Source organism: Tiliqua scincoides, chromosome 1 (assembly GCF_035046505.1).
Source record: "Tiliqua scincoides isolate rTilSci1 chromosome 1, rTilSci1.hap2, whole genome shotgun sequence".
NCBI lineage: Eukaryota > Metazoa > Chordata > Lepidosauria > Squamata > Scincidae > Tiliqua > Tiliqua scincoides.
Genome location: NC_089821.1, coordinates 228,375,511 through 228,394,970, shown reverse-complemented (window position 1 = coordinate 228,394,970; position 19,460 = coordinate 228,375,511). Strand labels below are relative to the sequence as shown.

Below are 19,460 nucleotides of genomic sequence, written 5' to 3'. Positions count from 1 at the left end.
ATGCTGCTGCATTTGCCACACAGAGAATTATAACAAGCTCTTGTCTCCAGGACATGGGACAAAAGTTTCCGTTTCGGTTCAGCCCACGGACCGCTCCAAAGCACCTGCAATAAATGAAAGCCTGCTGAGCAAATGCATCTAGCAAACTTCTGCTATTGTAGACTAATGGTAAGATATGTCCAGGAAAAAGAAAAAATGACTTCAAAAACACTCTGAATTTCCACATTCTTTTAATCAAGGAATGTTTTAACATTTGTTACATTTCACACACCAAAAGAGAAAGAAAGGGCTGCATTCCTTGATAATTTTTCTGGAGTCAAAGAACACTGTACAGCATATGAAAACAAATGTGCACCTGGCTGGGAATTTAGGTTTCATGACATGCAAAATTGATTAAGTGGTAAACACTTTTCCTGAACACCATTCTTAAGCCTTTGAGACACAAGCTGTGTCACAATAATTTATAGCTCCTTTATTAACTAGAAATGATGCAAAGGATTCCAGAAGGAACAAACATAAACTATTAAGTAATGGCGAACATAACGGATCATTCAACTTGCACCACAAAATGTAGAAAACAGATTTTACAGGGGGGGGAACTAATCATATGTGGGAAACTTCTTCCAATATGGATCAATAAATATCTTATTTTAGGAAATATCTGCCAGAAATTTAAAAATAAAAGAGAATGCTTAAAAAGGTCTATTAGAAAACGTGAATCAACAGAAACAGGCAGAATTTCCATCAGTTATTGCATGAGCAAAATTAAAGTAGCCATTTCTTTTTAACACCAGTCTGAAAGTAACACTGAAAAGATACATATGTTGTTGCTGGAGGCTCCAATCAGTTTTTTTCCCATTGTTCTTAGCCTGGAAGGCAAGTGCAGCTGATTCATTAATTTATTACTGGTATCCCTCATTAAGCTCAAAAGCATTCTGTGGGTAATTCAGGCAACATCTTCTCGATGTTGGAATAGAGCTTATATTAGTGATATATAGGGGGAGGATATTATTTGAAAAAATTCTTGATCAAGAGAAATTTCTCCATCTACAAGAAAGAAGGCCTGAGTCCAGTTCCATTGACTTGGACACGGCACACTGCTAAATGGAAGTTCATACAACATCAGCCATAAAAGCCAAAGCAGTTCAATTACACTCAAGGTCCAGTTTCTCACTAGTGTTATGAAGAACCTGATTTTCAGATTCCTAAAATTAATTGCCTGGTAGTTTGCATAGATATTCTCATTCATCTGAAAACTAATGCCATATAACAAATGTGAAGCAGCAGAGCTCATTTATGCACATTCAAAGATTAAAATAAAAAGCCTGCAGAGACATCAAAAAGGGCTGCACTGGGTTGCAAAGAGCACACGAGACAGCATGTATAACAGCCTTCTTATTTTAGGCAGTTCTGTGCAGCTGTCACAACATCTTGCAAAATGCTGTCTCTGTTCTCCTTGGTAATCTAGAATGAAAAAAGACAGATATCCACATTAAAAAAGTGTGTATCAACACAGCTTGTCATTTATCCCAAGAGGTCAATGAGCATTTTCAGAAGTGCAGACAGTTAAGGAAGGTATACTCATGTGCCCCTGCTCACAAGGACAAAAACTGAGAACTAATCAATATTCCATCAATGTTTTATTCTTTAAAGGTGTACAGAATGTATGAAAAAGATGTATGTGAGTCCATGTTGAAAAAACATTCCTTCTAATCCCATCTCCACGTTACTAGATTTCTCCTTGGTTGTGTAACAGTGACTGTGTAAAAGAAAGTGAGTTTGTGTCAAAGTGATTACATAGCGGATGCACGGGGCATGTAACCGGAACAGCAAATATATGCAACGTTCATACATTGTTAATGTGCATGCCATGTTTCCAGAGAAAAACAAGGTCCCCAAAAGGACGATACAAACCAGGGTTCCTTCTAGAAGGCTGAAAGACTTTGTAGGCAAGACTTCTAAGGTCACTAAAGAATACTAGTGCCAACATTCCAACAATGTATAAACACAGTGAGGTAAACTAGGTAACTGAAAAGGAACCCATGAACAGCCAGGTAAAGTTCAGCTTGCCAACTGCATTCAGAAATTGAGCCTCTCGTGTGCTTGAAAAGAAAAGAGAATGATGTACAAAAGGAAGTGGAGTTATAAATCCATATCCTTTGAAGTTTTTATCAAAATAAATTAACACAAATGAATCAAGAACATCTTGGGCATTTGCCTGCATTGATTTAGTGCCTGGTACTTCTAGTTTCAAAAGAAAGAGCACTTGACATGTTGTTACCAGATGCCAGAAACAAACATGAGACAGAGCTATTACGCAGATAAAAATAATGTTTATGTTACAATAGATGTTCCAAGAAATGCCAAGACAGCAAAGTGGTGGAAGATGGAAGGCAGAGTTGAAAAAGGCCTGGATGTCTGGCTGCTTGGGCAGCTGAAGTTTTGAATTCCCCTAAAGTATCAGATACTACTTATAAAAGTCAATCCAAACAACCATATATTTACGATGATGCATAGTTAGGACCCAAAAAATGAGGCCTTGACTTTACTTAGCCAGCGTCTTGCTACTTCTGAGAAATTCTTTTCTAGCCTACTGCTAATACTGTTTTGTAAGTTTCTTGTAGGCACCTGAGAAGAGTAGGGGGAGATGTTAGAACTTAACAAAGTTCCAGTTGTAAAGTTGCAAACTAGGCACATAGTGGAAATAATATGCAATCAGCCATTGACACCAGTACATCTTTATCAGAGATGTAGCTGGAATGTTCCAGTTTGAAAATTAGTCCCCACCCTATGAGAAACCATCTCTGTGCCCACCTGGTGACACCAGACAGGACAGGAGCCAATGGTTATGGAGGGGTGGGTGGCTGAATGACAGAAAAAGGGGCTCACAGCTAAGAATGGAGAGTGTCTCTCTTCCCCAGCTGCGAGGTTGAACCGGTGCCAGCTGCTCCATGACCAAGCCAGCTTGGGCAACTATATCTGTGTAACCTGTCAATTTGTGAGGACTTAACTCTGAGGCTTTAAAACAGCCTCAAAAGTAAGTCTTTTCTCTGTTTCACTGTCCTGTGTGTGTCCCATCTCAATAAAAACTGCAGCCACTAATATCAAACCAGGTGAGTGCATTTCCTTCTACTAAGAAAAGTGCAATCCTGCTTACCTCTTGCTTGCAGAAGCTGGCCACTTCTGTGGAGGGACAGGGAAGCGCAAAGAGGAAGGGGGCTAGCCTCTCCCTGTCCCCCAAACCCATTCCTAACAGTACTATTAAACAATAAGCAAGACTCTACATTTACAGTTACACACAGTTATATACATATTTATATATTACACATAGTTACAGTTACATACATATATAAAAATGCTTTTAGTATTGTTTTATTTGTAAGCCACCTTGAGTGCCCTTTGTGATCTAGAAAGGTGGGATATAAATTTTATTTATTAAATAAATAAATAAAGTCTGTAGTTGTTCTTTTTAAAAAAGAGGTTGTACACAATAGCAAAAACGGATATGGCACTGTACTTGTAGCTTCTGACATTGTTTGCCTAAGCTGAAGGATTAGCAGGGAATGTTGTTCATGGACCCAACTACTCAGGGAACCAGCCACCCAGAAATTCTGCAGTCCAGTTTCTGTGAAGGAAGGGAAGAGTATCATTTTGTTTCGGTTTACACCTCACACAGGCCCAAGGAAATAGATCTGTAAAGCAGGATGTGGACTGGTAAGAGGTTTCAGGAAGCAGAAAAGCAAAGGGACAGATAATCCAGGGGTAAGGTGGCTGAAGAAAGGGTGCAAAGTGGGTAATGAACAGGAAACAGGTAGCTAAGGAAAGGCTCAATGGAGAATAAGGAAAAGGGCAGTGGAAGTGTCTCAGAAGAAATCTTGAGGTGCTTAACATCAGGAAGGCCTGAGAGAAATATGAATACTAGGCAGGTTGGCCAATGGACAGGATAGCAAGGAAATGTGGCAGTATGATAAAAAGTAAAGACCAGAGGAGACATGAAGAAAGAAGCAGCTGAGGACAAAGTAAGATGCAGCTAAAAGGTTGCAGATAGGAAGGAAATAGGGACAAAGAAGGTTTGGAAGCGTGAGGACTGGGTGCCAGGGACAAATGGGGCATAGGAGTGTTAGGTTGATCATCTAAACTCTGCAGACCTGCTGTACTTTTTCAAGAGTTACACAGAAGCGGGATTCTGCCACCAGCATAGTTGCAGTTCCTGTTGTCACAAAAACATTGTGACCAAGCAGCCCTAAAAGAGCAACAAGTGCCAAATACAGAGCAGGCTGGGCTAAAACGCAGGTCTCTACAAACATGGAATTGGTGAAGCTATTTTAGGGAGACTGATGTCCTAAATGTGTTCATGAAGCAAAGCTGCAGTGAGCTATTTAATTTCATTTCCTACATGTTTATCCTTCCTTCCTGGACCCCAGTGGGTGGGATCACAGTTAGTACTCTTATTTGAATGACTTACATTGAAGACCTTCACCTCCTTCCTATTTCTGATCTCTTCCACAAGCCCCAAGGGTTTCCCTTTAGACACTGGGATTGTTCCAAGTATCACAGTTCCTGAACCACTCAGAAGTTGATGGACAGCTTGAACAAATGACTGGCTGAAGAGCTCCATTTTACCAATCTCATCAATTACGCAGACCTTTTTTGCTACACTGCTGCTGGGATCAGCCTAAGAGGAAAATATAAGATGATTAAGCATCCAGAAAATTAATAGATGGATGAAGTTATTATTCTTTGTAGTGCAGAAGGATCAATTTTAAGAGAGTGATTTCACTGAAAAATAAGCTTTTCAAGAAACAGAGGTCTGTCATGCATTTTCAAAGAATGTTAGCTATTAACTGGTCTGTGACCAAGCAAGACATCATGCAGTACAATGACAAAGTTGCATGTGAAAAACTCTCACTCAAAAGGTTCTAACTGATCCATTGACTCCTTATATCTGAGTTACTGTGCCTTGTTTTTAGTTTGCCTTAGCCCTGAGGTATTCAATCTGTGTGTCAGGTCTCCCTAGTGAGGCGTGCTGCACGTGCTGCCTCCTGACTTGCTGCTTTTCCAACGTTGAGAAGGAGGTGGATGGGGCAGCATGAGGTAGGGAGGGTGTGGGAAACATGGTGGGGGGAGGTGGGAGAGAAGGCTGGCTGGGCAGCTCAGAGGTGCTGCATCTCATCAGCACAGGGCACACTCCTGGCAGGCTTCAAACTGGGAGGGAAGCCTGACCTAGAGAGCAGTGAAGCACTTTCCTCCACTTGGGAAAGAGGGAGCCCAGCCTGCTCTTGGGGGGGGGGTTTCCAAATGCCCCAGCTTGCATCCCTCTGTCTTGCCTGGGGGGAACAGGGGTGGCAGCTGCATGTTGGGCTGTATGTGTGTGAGCAGCCCCCATCAACTTTGGGGGTGAGTTGTAATCTTGCTCTGTGCGGCTGCAATCCTACTTGCACTTTCCTGGGAGTAAGCCCCATTGACTCAAATGGGACTTACTTCCGAGTAGACCTACATAGGCTTGGAGACTGTGGTAGCTTAACCAATGATCTTCACCTTTCTCTTTTTCCTCCCCCTTCAAAAAAGAAAAAAAGCCACTCTTGATGGCTTTGCCTCCAAAAATTGATTAAAAAATAATACCCATTCCTTTTCAGCCATCCCCCTTTTTCCTCCTGCCTCCTGGGGGGGGAGGGGGGACTTCCCATGTTGGCTGCTGTTGTAAGACAAAAGGCACAATCTTAGCTAGGTCTATTCAGAAGTAAATACTATTGTGTTCAATGGGACTTACTCCCAGGAAAGTGAGGTTAGGATTGCAACCAAACAGCCTCTGGGTCTCAGTTTGCATCAGTTTGCAATTAGCAGATACACACAAAACAAAGTCTTCCCCTCCCCCAGCAAATTCATCACTTCTCTGCCCCCCTTTCCAAAAACCTCTAGGTGTGCTACTAACAAACTCAGGGCACAATCCTAACCAGGTCTACTCAGAAGTAAGTCCTATTTTGTTCAATGGGGCTTACTCTTAGGTAAGTGTGGTTAGGATTGCAGCCTCAGAGTGCTTGCAGCTGTTTTTTTGTTTCTAGTGTATAATTATAACACCTTCATCCCCATTTTGGGGGTAACTGAGCTGGGGTATTGTGATGGGGAGCACTGGCCAATGGCCACAAGGATCGGGGAGCTACGGGTTGGAAAAGTTAGAGAACCACTGCCTTAGCCTATCCCTCTGTGGCTGCACCCTACCAGGAAACCATGATAAAAGGAAATCAGAGCAAGACAAACAAAAAACACTGAGCATTGTGACTGCCTATGTTGCTTTCCCATTGCATAAAAAATCCTCCTGCTTTCAGCTACATATTCATTTATTAAAAATATATTTAGACCACTTTTTTCAATGCTCAAGTGGTATATAACAATAAAATTACAACTCTACATAATTAATAAAATTTTGGTGTATATATTTGTAGTTTTTATGCAACAATACTTTTAATGACTCAGGGTCCAATCCTATCCAACTTTCCGGCACCAGAGCAGACACAATGCAGCCCTGAGGTAAGAGAACAAATGTTTCCATACCTTGAGGAGGTCTGTGACTGTCCCACCACCACCCGATGCAGCACACACCCCATTGGCACAGCTGCACAGGCACTTGAAAACTGGTTAGGACTGGGTCCTAAGTTAAGAACCATGAGAATCTCCAGTTTGGTCATACTCTGACTTTGATTCCACTCCCAAAGGAATCTGGAAATGATGAATTTAATCATTTAAAGCTCTGTGTGTGTGCATGCAGAAGACAGAGAGATTAGTAACTGAAAAAAAATTTGAATTGCTTACATGGTGGGAATCTGATAGATGAATTTAATTTTAGCACAGACACATGCAGACACCTACACTTATTCCGTGTGATCTGAAACTGAGGTCGAAAATCTTGGAGAGAAACTATTTTAAAAAGAACATACATACAGTTGGCCCTTCTCACCTGCAGGTTTGGCACCTGCAGATTTGACTCACCTGCATCCGAAGGGCCTCAGAACGCCTCCTGGAAGCGTTGGAAAGGCACTTCTGGTTTTCATGTGTCGCCTCCCCACAACCTCAGAACACTTCCCAGACATTACCAGAAGGCCCGTCCGAGAAGCCCTTTGAGGACTTTCCATGGATCCCAGTATCAGTGGAAATTGGTATCTGCGGGGGATCCTGAAACGGATTCTCCATGGATACTAAGGGCCCACCATACATACACGCGAGTGTGTATGTGGGCGTATGCAATTTGTAACTGAAGGAAAAGTATTCCTGGACATTTGTTTACTTGAAGGGGAAGTGTGCATGGAGATGGATTAATTGTAAACTTTTTAACACTATGTATTTGATTTGTAACTGGGAATATATCTTGATGGACACTACTATGGCAAGAGAGGGGTTACCTGTCCTTAACTTAATTCTTTAAAAAACAGAATGATGGTAACATATAGTTACAATGGAAATTATAACAACAAATATGCATCATGACCTTTATACAAATTCCATATCTCAACATGGCCCTCAGGTTAAAAACATTGTCCATTCCTATCTTAAAGCCTGGATAAGCTCCACAGGATAAACCAGGCACCAAAGAACATAATCACAAGCAGGCCCATTCCTTGAGTAGGGCTACCAGGAGAGCCACCTTGAGCACTGCAGGGAGCTGAACCTCAACTTGAACAACAACAATGTACTCTATAGCTAAAGAGGTGCACAAATCTTTTGGCTTGAGAGCCACACTGAAGTGATATGGAGGACCATCATACATACTTATTTTTATACCCCCATCATTCTGTTTTTGAAAGAATTAATATTTAACTGAATTAATTTTCCCTTGGGCCAAAGTAGCATCCATTCAGTTTTATTTCCAGTTACAAATCATACACACACACAGAGTTCTGTTTTTAAAAGTTTTAAATTAATCCACCTGCAGAACCCCCTCCCCAAAGTATGTATCCACCCAGGGATTCCCCCTCCCGATTTAAAAATCCCACACATGAAGAGTTATATTGTTAAAGGTACCCGTTCAGAGTCCCCCCCCTTCCAGTTACAGATCTCACAGAAATTCAGAGAGTTAAAATTAAATGAATCCATCAGGTACCCCCTCCCAGCCCCAATGAAAGCAATTCATCTAAGTTTTTCCAGTTACAAATCTCTCTGCCCCTCTCAGTTTTAAATTGTTTAATCCATCATTTCCAGGTTCCTACCTCCTTGTCCCCACTTAGCAATTCATCCAAAATTCCCTCCCAAGACAAAGCCCCGAACATTATAAAGCTCTGTGCAAGCCACACACACACACACACACACACACACACACACACACACACACACACACAAAAGACCCCTTTGTAATTGCCAGGGGGGAAGGGAGGTAGAGCATACAAATTTCACTTTTGGTATGGTGGAGGGAGAGGATGAGTCTCGGAAATTAGCTGTCAGAAACTACCATACTGGGTGAGAGGAGTTGGAGCAGGGGGCTGTCTGGAACAAGACACAGACACCGTGTGCTCAGCTGGCTCTGCCTGCCTGACTGTGAGAGAGACAGGTGGGCCCAGAGACTGATGTGCTAGAGCAAACTTCCTGGGTGCAGGCAGACCTTCTGTTGCTGCCACCTCTGACCACTCATAAGCACAGAAGAGGTCTGCTGCTTTGTCCACTGCAGTGGGCCAGACTGAGTTGGGAGTCAAGAGTATAGTCAGAAGGAGGCTCTCATGGGCCTGCGGACATTAATTTACCCGTCTCTCCTATGGTTTCTCAAACAACAAAAGCACATGCTGCTTTTGCAAAAAAAGAAGGAAAGTAATGTAGACATATCAAGGGGCTGTACTGCAGCTGAATAGTTAGATGCTTGTTTTAGGGTGACCAAACTGTAAGACCAATGAAAAAGTTGGTATCTTTCCCATCAGCCAGCCCAAGTCTACAAGCACTTCCTTGGCTCCCTTCTTGTGATGGGAAGAGCATAGAACCCAGATTAACTAGCCCAATACTGTTAAGGCAGCATTTCTCAAACTGTGGGTTGGACCCACTAGGTGGACTGCAAGCCAATGGAGAATGGGTCTCCATTCATTTCAGTGCATATTTTATTTTTAAATGCTACCATGCTATGTGCTGCATTTAGAGAAATGTTACACATCTGTACTTTTAACAGGCCACTAAGTATATGCTTTTAAAAATGACAGTCAATGGGCCTTACTCCCAGGTAAGTGTGGAGGGAATTGTAGACTTTGAGATGTTTGGGGAATTTTTTGTAAACAGAACAGCAACCACTTGGGAGGGTTAGCAGAGTTCTTATTTATTTTAAATAAATCTTTAAACTTACATTTATGGTAAACTTTAATTTACTTACTTATTTAATTGATTTTATTTGATTTGGTCATATGGGTGGTGTTAAAAATTTTCCTGCTTGATGATGTCATTTCCAGACATGACTTTACTTCCGGGTTAATGACATCACTTCTGGTGGGTTCCAACAGACTATAAATCTAATAAGCAAGCCCCAGTGCTAATAAAGTTTGAGAACCACTGTATTAGGGCCTTATGCCACTGGAACAAGGGTTCCGGTGACATAAGGAACTCTCCAGCTGTCACAAAATGCGAGATGCCAGTCCACACAGCCTGGCCGCTGCAAGTGGCCCGCTTCACATTCTACTGGCCAAAGGATGCCTGTCAGCAACATTAAGTCAGTGCAGGGAGTGGAAGGGAGGTTGGAGTGAGTGGAGTGGGGCAGGGAAGGGGAGGAATGGGGTGGCTGTGGGGCAGGGAAGAGGGTGGATTGAGACAGGAAAGGGAATGGTACTGGCACACACGATATCCTAACCTCTCCAGCCTCAATCCCCCAACCTAGTCCACATTGACTTGCACCACCTATAGAGGTGTGCAGGTCCGAGTAGATACAGCAGACCGGCACCCTTACCCAAGGAGGTCTCCAGAGGCTGAAACTCCCCCACAGGATGCAGCAGGCACTAACGTGGTGCAGCTGCATTGTCACAGGGGGAACTGCGTTGGATTGGGCTGCCTAGCTGCAATCCTAGAAACATTTACTAGGGAACAAGCCACATTTAACACAAGTGGGAATTACTCCAGAGTGTGTTTCATGTCATCAGCTGTTAGGAGCAAATATGCACAACCATGTATCCTTTGTATTTTATATTGTTTCTTAACAATGGATTTTGTATCTCTCTCGAAGCAGAGTAGCACCACTATCAGAGTTTTAAAGAAGGCACTCTCCATGCAAGTAGGCAGGGGTGTCCAAAGCTTTTGGCAGGAGGGCCACATCATCTCTCTGACACTGTGTTGGGGGCCAGGGGAAAAAAGAATTAATTTACATTTAAAATTTGAATAAATTTACATAAGTTTACATAAATGAATATATTAAAGATGAACTGTCACTACTGCATCACAGATGTGAAACAGCAGGCAGTGGAGGGAGCCCTCACATGAGAGGTCAAACAGTTGCCCTCACGCTGAGAGCAGTTGCGTCCGGCCAGTGTGGGCTCCAACAAATCTCTGGAGGGCCAGAGGCTCATTGGAGACCGGGGGCTCCCTGAGGGCTGCATTGAGAGGCCTCGAGGGCCGCAAGTGGCCCCAGGCCTGGGTTTTGGGCACCCCTAATGTAGGGAAACACAGAAAAGGACATTTCCATTTACAAGATCTGCTCCTCAAATCTATTTTATACAGCAATAATAGAGGTTCTCCTACCCTACAATGACTGAGTATCCATGCAGGGCTATTTTAATCTAGGGACATGCTACCAGAAGAATAAAGTGCAACTATATAAACATGAAAGCAGCACTACCTTCTACATCAGGGCAGGTTAAACTGTGGCCCAAGGGTCAGATCTGGTGCATGTCCTTACCCATCCACTGTGTGAGCAAGGCAAACCGTTCCACAGGGGAGCCACTAATCTTCTGTTCCGGTCTCCCCCAAACCACATGCCGACCAGCCACTTCCGTGTTATGTCATCCCAGCCAGCTGTGTGCCCGGAGTTCTGGGCAAACGCGGTTGGAAGGTGTGCGGTTTGTGGCAGACCGGAATGGGAGATTCACAGCTCCCCCATGGAATGGTTTGCCTTGGTCGCACCAGGGAAGCTGTTTTTGGTGCGCAGCAGTTGGCACTTCGAGCACCTCTGTTCTACATGTTTGTGGTGCACAGAAAGTCACTGAAGCACTAAAACTATGTACTTTCATTTCAATGCAAACTGCTCATCACATTGTCTTCCAGAAATTCCAATACATTACTCACATTTCTCAACAATGGAAGAACCAACTGTTCAAAAGAAGGTAGGTCTACTACATATTGGCCAACACAGTATTCACGCCTTGCTGTTGAAGAACCAGAGCTGGATGAAGGAAAGAAAGATTAAAAATTAAATGCTGCAAACAATAAGAACAAAAAACACTCTAGAACTCTGCTCCTCAGTAGGCAGTTCACAGGCCACATAAGGGATGTCTAATTCTACAACCAGCTTGTTTATCTTCCTTTTCCATTTTAATGTCCTTACATCTTTGCTGCTAGTTCCTCAGTCTGTCCTGGTTGGAGATACGTGCACAATATTATACTAAAACACAGCAGCTACATTGCAGGCCGGCAAGCTAAGGCCCACAGACTGAATCTGGCCTATGAGAGTCTCCAATCTAGCCTTCTGACTGTATTCTGACTCAAAGACTGATCTAGCCCTCCATATTGGAGCCAGCGGCAGACTGTATTGCTGTGAATGTGAGAGGTCGGGGCAGAAGCAAGAAAGGGTGCAACCAGATAGTTATTTTGCTGCAGCACTATGTGCTGTCCACATCAATAGCTTTCCCACTCCCTCTCTGGCAGGCAGGCAGAGTCAGATGAGCACAGATTGTCTCCTGCTCTAGGCAGGCTCCTGCTCCATCTCCTCTTGCCCAGCATAGTGGTTCCTGTTAACTACTGGCTCCTGTTCTCTTCCTCCAATACATTATGAGTGAAACATGGATCTTCTACCTCCCTTCCCCTCCTTAGTGACTGAACTAATTCTCCCCAGGGAAAGGGGCTGTGAGTATGTGCGTGTGCGAGTGGGCATGTGCACAAAGGAGATGCCGAATGTTGGAACTTGGGTTGGGGAAATATGGGTGAGTTGGCAAGTAGAGGAAAGAACCTGGAGATGACAGATTAAATAATTTAACACTCTGACTACGTATTTTGTAATTGGGAAAAACCTGAATGAATGGCTTACATGGGTAGGAAAGGAATCTGATGGATTAATTTAATTTTAGCTTTTTCTTTTTCTTCCTGTGATTTGTAACTCAAGGGAAAAATAAAAACCTGGATGGATGGTTAGCATCGCTGGGGGGGGGGGTGGACGCATGTGCCTAGAGATGGATTAATATCAAAGTTTTTAAAACAGAAAGAAGTGTGTGTGTGTGTGTGCGAGTGCATGAGAGAGAGAGAGAGAGAGAGAGAGAGAGAGAGAGAGAGAGAGAGAGAGATTGCTTGCAAACATTTTCTACTGGGAGTACAGTGTTGATTTTCTCAGCACTTGTACCAAACGTTATAATGGACAGTAACAATGTACTGTGGAACAAGTTATGCTTTCCATGAAAGCGTTTGTAGGTATTACAGTGTATCTTTTAAAACATCAGTACCGAACTCTAGATAAAATTCCTCTTCTTCCACTCAGGGTGACAACATCAAATCCTGTTCTCCGGCCACCTTCTCTCACTTCTTCTGTGTAAAATCCATCAATAGGGACACCAGATGTCTTTAAAGCTTCAGTGGCTTTCTGGATTAATGTTGTTTTTCCAATTCCTATATTAAAAGGAACATTTATTATGCCACATTTTTAGTAGCACTGATTGCTCAAACTCCAAAGCAGCTACGAAGCAAAAATATAGTCACCACATGCCTTACAGCCAGCTGACTTGCATGAATTCAACTACCCACAATCTGCAACACCCCCCACCAAGGCAGAGAAAAACAACAGCTTAAATAGTACAGGCAATTGTGCCCACCATTCCACTTATTAAATATACATCTGAGAATGAGATGGGAGAATGAAACTGTTCTTCCTTTAGTCAGTTCTCACCTGCCTCTCATAATTTTTAATTACATATTTTCTGGATGTAAGGAATTTTCAAGGTAATTTTCAGTATGTGCAATTTTAATTTTAGGCATTGACTATGGAATGAAACCCTCACATAAGACAAAGAACAACAGTACATATTTTAAGACTGTTACAGTTCCTGCTTCCTATCTACAACATACTACAGTTGAAATGAAAATGTCACCTAAAGTGGCTTCTCCATTACAGCCTGCACCTGTTATTATGCATAGTACAATTCACCATATATGCAAGGACCACCATATTGTAAGTCTTCACCCTGTTGGCTGCAAATCACAAGGGTTGGGAACATGGAGTCTTAACACAACGGCCCAGCTCCCTGTTCCAGTCATGATATGTAGGAGTACTTGCCTGATAGATTCATCAGGCAAGCAGTCCTACATACCATGACTGGAGCAGGGATCATCCCCATTTGCTTCTGCAGACGATAAATGGCCAACACTCATAAATGAAGGAACTGTACTTTGGAGCTCTCAGGTCATCATTCACATACATAATTACAAAAGATATTCCTTGACATTTCTAGGATGCATTCCCAAGGATTAATTTTCAAAGATCAGAGAGAGAGAGAGAGAGAGCCTACAAAAACATCTACTGATTTATCTTGTGGGTCACATATTAAGAACTTCCCAACCAATAACAAGTAAGGCCCATCACCTCCCTTGCTGAAAACTACACAATAAAAAGTCTTGCTTATTAATATTACCTCCACCCCACTCCCAGATCTATTTATCATCTCGTATAATCATATTAACATCCACTGAAAAATGACTCTGTTTTCTTAGGTCATAATTTAAACCTCCAGGAATCTAATTTATTCAAATAAACTGGGAGGACAATTTGTCCCATAATTGTACGTTATTTAGATATGACATACTAAATCAGTTTTTAAAAGTTAAGCCCCACAAACTAATTGTTAAGGAAATAGCTGATGTTTGCAGTTTTAACTGATGTGGAAACAGAAGTTTCAAAACCTGTGTACTTCAAAAAAGTATGAGCTATTGGAAGAGAGAAACAGAAGTTTAACAATGCATGCGAAACAAAGGGGGGGGAATCGCACTACGTAATTTAAAAAAAAAACCTGTACTGTATTAAATTATTAAAATGTACTGTATTAAATGTATTAAATTAAATGTAATGTACTGTCAAGTTAATCAATTCCATACTTTCACTTAAGTGACATTATATATAATGGCATCTCTTATAGATAAAAATAGTTTTAAGTTCACTGACCCGTGTAGCGCAATCCTATACATACTTACTCAAAGGTAGATCCTACTGAATTGAAGGGACCTTTCTCTCACATACGAGTGCATAAGATTACAGTCTTGGGGTGGAAAACATTTAAGTATTGCTATCATCATCATAATGTTATGCAAAGGAAAAATGAGATACCTATTTGCTAATTATAGGCTGGCTCAATTTCAGAGTACTGTACCATATGCTCTAATGTATGGGGGGGAGCGTGATGTTTCTTTTCTGAGTACTATTCAGCAGAGATAGTTGGAGGCAGAACGACAAAAGAACCAACAAGAAGCAATGCAGGATTGGCAGTTAAATGTCACATACTGATCTGAACCAACCAGGCAATTTTCTTGGCCTTCAGGCTTCTAAAGTAAAGCACATAAGATTGAAATCCTAACCACACTTTCCTGAGAATAAGTCCCATTGAACAAAATAGGACTTACTTCTGAGTAGACCTGGTTAGGACTGTGCCCTTAAGCACTTTACACTTTTAAGTGCCATATATAACAGCAGTGCAAATGACATACTTTTTTTTCAATAGTGCCATTTAAAGTAGGGCAGGCTGATACCCAATTCTAACCATGTTTTATTTCACTGGAATTCAATAAATCCCCTGCTCAACCATGAGGCTTCCTGAATGACCTTGGGCCAGTCTCTCTCTCTCTCAGCCTCACCTACCTCACAGGGTTGTTGTGAGGACAAAAGAAGGGGAGGAGGAACTACGTAAATCACCCTGAGCTCCCTGGAGGAAGGGCAGTGCATCTCAGGCTGCAAGACTAGCCACACTTACCTGAGAGTAAGCCCCACTGACTATAATGGGTCTTACTTCTGAGCAGACAAGCCTAGGATTAGGCTTTCACTGATATAAATAATGCCATCTGAAGTTAGGATGAAGAAAACCCTAGCAAGACCTCTCTAGTCTTGCACATGACCGATCTTCCTATAGATCATCCATCAAGTCACCATGGCTCGAGATCAAGCCGAAGGCCTCTAGTAATAGTAGTAGTATCTGAAGTTACTCCAGAGAATAAGGCTGCACTCCTATCAATACTTTCCTGGGTTTGAACACAATGGGTCTTATGTCTGAGTAGACAAGCCTAGGATTGGGCTCTCGCTGATCACAGCCTTATTTCCCTGAGAAACTTCTAACTATGAAGTTACTCAGGGGAATAAGGCTGCAATCCTATGCAGAAAGGCTGCAATCCTATGAACACTTTCCTGGGAGTAAGACCTATTGAACACACGAGTCTTACTTTTGAGTAGACAAGCCTAGGATTGGGCTCTCGCTGATCGCAGCCTTATAAGAACATAAGAACAGCCCCACTGGATCAGGCCATAGGCCTATCTAGTCCAGCTTCCTGTATCTCACAGCGGCCCACCAAATGCGCCAGGGAGCACACCAGATAACAAGAGACCTCATCCTGGTGCCCTCCCTTGCATCTGGCATTCTGACATAACCCATTTCTAAAATCAGGAGGTTGCGCATACACATCACGGCTTGTACCCCATAATGGATTTTTCCTCCAGAAACTTGTCCAATTTCCTTTTAAAGGCGTCTAGGCCAGACGCCAGCACCACATCCTGTGGCAAGGAGTTCCACAGACCAACCACACGCTGAGTAAAGAAATATTTTCTTTTGTCTGTCCTAACCCGCCCAACACTCAATTTTAGTGGATGTCCCCTGGTTCTGGTATTATGTGAGAGTGTAAAGAGCATCTCCCTATACACTCTGTCCATGCCCTGCATAATTTTGTATGTCTCAATCATGTCCCCCCTCAGGCGTCTCTTTTCTAGGCTGAAGAGGCCCAAACGCCGTAGCCTTTTCTCATAAGGAAGGTGCCCCAGCCCAGTAATCATCTTAGTCGCTCTCTTTTGCACCTTTTCCATTTCCACTATGTCTTTTTTGAGATGTGGCGACCAGAACTGGACACAATACTCCAGGTGTGGCCTTACCATCAATTTGTACAACAGCATTATAATATTAGCCGTTTTGTTCTCAATACCCTTCCTAATGATCCCAAGCATAGAATTGGCCTTCTTCACTGCCGCCGCACATTGGGTCGACACGTTATCCCCCTGAGTAACTTCGAACTCTGAAGTTACTCAGGGGAATAAGGCTGCAATTCTATGCACACTTTCCTGGGAGTAAGACCTATTGAACACAGTGTGACTGACTTCTGAGTAGACATGCAGAGGCTTGTGAACTCAATGTGGTTCTACCTGCTGGTTAGACTGCTGGCCTGAAAGGCTTTGCAGGGCAGCGAAGGGCCTGCTTGGGAGCGCCGTCCTGGCAAGGCGACCCTCGGAAGGAGAGCCCAGAGGAGGGCCTGGGAGGGCCACGTGAGCGCGCAGGGGAGGGGAGAGCGCGCCTGGTCCGCCGAGCGACGCTGCGGGCGGGCAGCAGAGGGCCCGACCCACCCCGAGGTGGGGCTGGCCCCGCTTCCCTGGCGGCATTACCTGGCGGGCCCGTGAGGAAGACGTGCTTGGCCATGCCGAGGGGCCTGCAGCAGCTCGTCCGGGGGTGGCGGAGGGAGCCGACCTTAGAGGGCGCTCTTCCCCTTCCTCCGCTCAGCTTCCTCCGCTTCCCCTTCCTCCGAGTCTGACTGGGAAAGAGTCGGCAGTGCCTGCAGTCTCGGCGGCCGCCACCTTCCCTCCGCCCTCTCCTCCCCTCTCCAGCTGCGCGCAGGCTGTCCCGGGGCTCGGAGCCCAGTCCTGTGCATGCCTACTCGGAAGTAAGCCCCATTAGAGTCAGCGGGGCTTGCTCCCAGGGAAGTGTGGGTAGGTCTGCAGCCTGAGACAGCGCACAGAGGGTGGGGAGGCAGGTGAGGCAGAGCCTCTCCACCAGAATCCTTCGCAAAGGCGCCACCTCCAGGTGAGGTGCCCAGGCATCCACCAGCCACATGCAGAATGTGATCCTGGACTCCAGATGCTGCAGAGCGTGTGGGTTGTGGGCACTTGGGTGCCTCACGTGGCGGCTACACTTGTTGAAGGACTCCAGTGGGGAGGCTCTGCCTCACCTGCCTCCTCATCCACCACACATCCCTGGTTGGTCACTGAGCATGCTCCACTCTGGGGAAAAGCAGGTCCTTGAATTATTTCCAACACCTGCCTGGCCACTGGCAACAGTCAGACCAAAGAAATGCCTGTACCTTGAAGGTGAAGCCCTTGGCAAGCCCCTTGCAGCAGTTCTCTGAAATAAACTCTTCTTGTTCTCTCTCTCTCTTTTCCAAAGCCAGCGGTAGTGCTGCCAAGTTGTGAGGCTCTGCTAAAGTGAGACATACAAAATTATGCAAGGGGTGGATAGAGGGATGTTCTTTTCCCTCTCACACAACACCAGAAGCAGGAGAAATTTACTAAAATTGAGTGTTGAGAGAGTTAGAAAGAAAATATTTCTTTACCCAGCGTGTAATTGGTCTGTGGAACTCCTTGCCACCAGATGGGGTGATGGCATCTGGCCTGGATGCTTTTAAAAGGACACTGAACAAATTTCTGGAGGAAAAGTCCATAACGGGTTACAAGGCATGATGTGTACGTGCAACCTCTTGATGTTAGAAGTCGGCTACCTCAGAATGCCAGATGCAAGGGAGGACACCAGAATGCAATCTTTGTTGTCTTGGGTGCTTTCTGAGGCAACTGGTGGAACACTGTGAGATACAGGAAGCTGGATTAGATAAGCCTTTGGCCTGATCCAGTGGGGCTCTTCTTGCATTTTTTATGACCCCCCCAAAAAACAAAAACTGGGCACTGATTTGTTTCAGGTGACTGCCAGAATGTGCCACGTTTTTGCACCATTGCCAGTGGCATCACTAGAGTGTGGGCCGCACAGGGTGACACGCAAGGGGGGGATGACGCACACTGGGGGGATGACGTGCTAAAATCGTGGTTTTAGGAGTAACCCCATCTTGCCATACACCATTGGATGTGGAATTTCCAGCAGAATGCAATGCAAAAAAACCAGAGTGAAATAGCTCCTTTCCTTCAAAGGTTATGGCCAAAAACCAAAAATAAAAAAATAAAAATGCATGGAGCTCTATGGAAAGTGAAACTGAGCCGTATTGTGCGCTTACTTGCAAGTAGGTGTACTTGCCATAGTCTGTCAGAAAGGGCAGGCTGAGAGGATTCCTAGGACACCAGAATGGTCCCTATCCAATGAATGCAGCCCCAAAAAAACACCTGAGAAGGAGGTCCCTCCCTCCCAGCTGTGAATGTATTGAGCCCTGTGGAAAGCGAAGCAGCCTCAGGGTTGTGTTTACTCACGAGTAGGCAGCTATGCCTTGGCTTGTGATCAGGCCAGGCAAAGGGGAATGTGAGGACACCAGAATGGTCTCGATCTGATGGAACTGGAGCACAACAAATGCTCCAGAAGGCAGCCTCTTCCCCCCTCCCACTAAAAAGGACAAAAGAATCTGGTAAGGGGAATGTTTTCTATTTTGCACTTGTGAAGCCAGGAGGGTCTTTATCTTGATATGCTTGAAATAGAAGAACTTTAAACTGGGCACTGGGGAGGGCTGGAAAACTCACTGATTCATTTTTTTTGGGGGGGGTGTTATTGCGGGCAGACTACAGAGAAAATTCACTTGGCATAACAGGACTGGCTCCCCCTTATTTAATTATTTCTTTTATTTTAATTTAATTATTTATAACTATTTATTTTAATTTGCTCGATGATGTCACTTCTGGCCATGACATCACTTTCAATGGGTCCTGGACAGATTGTCATTCTAAAAAGTGGGTCCCAATGCTAAAAGTTTGAGAACTGCTGCAATAATGTGTTAAGTTGACACAGTGTGTGTGTGTGAGACTCTACTAGTTTTCAAAATCACTAAAATCAGAATTTGGAGGAATAATAACATGTTATATATCAATCAATGCGTAATTTCATGCAGAATGCAATGAAACAAACCACATTGAAATACCTGTGTTCTATCAAAAGGTACAGCCAAAAAACCAGTGGGGCGGGGCAACGGCACATCACCATGCCCACCACCTGGGGTGTTGCCCCACCCACTGCACAGGGTGATGTGCAAGCCTCCCACACCGGGGTGACGTGTATCCTAGTGAAGCCACTGACCATTGCCAGATATGCCATGCTTTGTAAGAACAGGAAAAGTATGTGAAATAGCTTAGTAAAGTCTTT

At 43.9% G+C, this 19,460-nt stretch overlaps 1 protein-coding gene across 2 annotated transcripts; it reads right to left on the bottom strand.

The window, feature by feature from the left end:
* Positions 1–213: 213 nt before the first annotated feature.
* On the bottom strand, positions 214–16,857 carry NTPCR (nucleoside-triphosphatase, cancer-related). Of its 2 annotated transcripts, XM_066611440.1 has the most exons (5): positions 16,781–16,857; positions 12,603–12,765; positions 11,236–11,332; positions 4,466–4,675; positions 214–1,464 (listed from the first exon to the last, which is right to left on the bottom strand). In XM_066611440.1, exons 1-5 carry the CDS (start codon positions 16,812–16,814, stop codon positions 1,396–1,398), a joined length of 573 nt encoding a protein of 190 aa, XP_066467537.1. In that variant the 5' UTR covers positions 16,815–16,857; the 3' UTR covers positions 214–1,395. The 2 variants fall into 2 exon arrangements, with proteins under 2 accessions (XP_066467537.1, XP_066467538.1); XM_066611441.1 differs by lacking the exon at positions 4,466–4,675.
* Between the last annotated feature and the right edge of the window lie 2,603 nt (positions 16,858–19,460).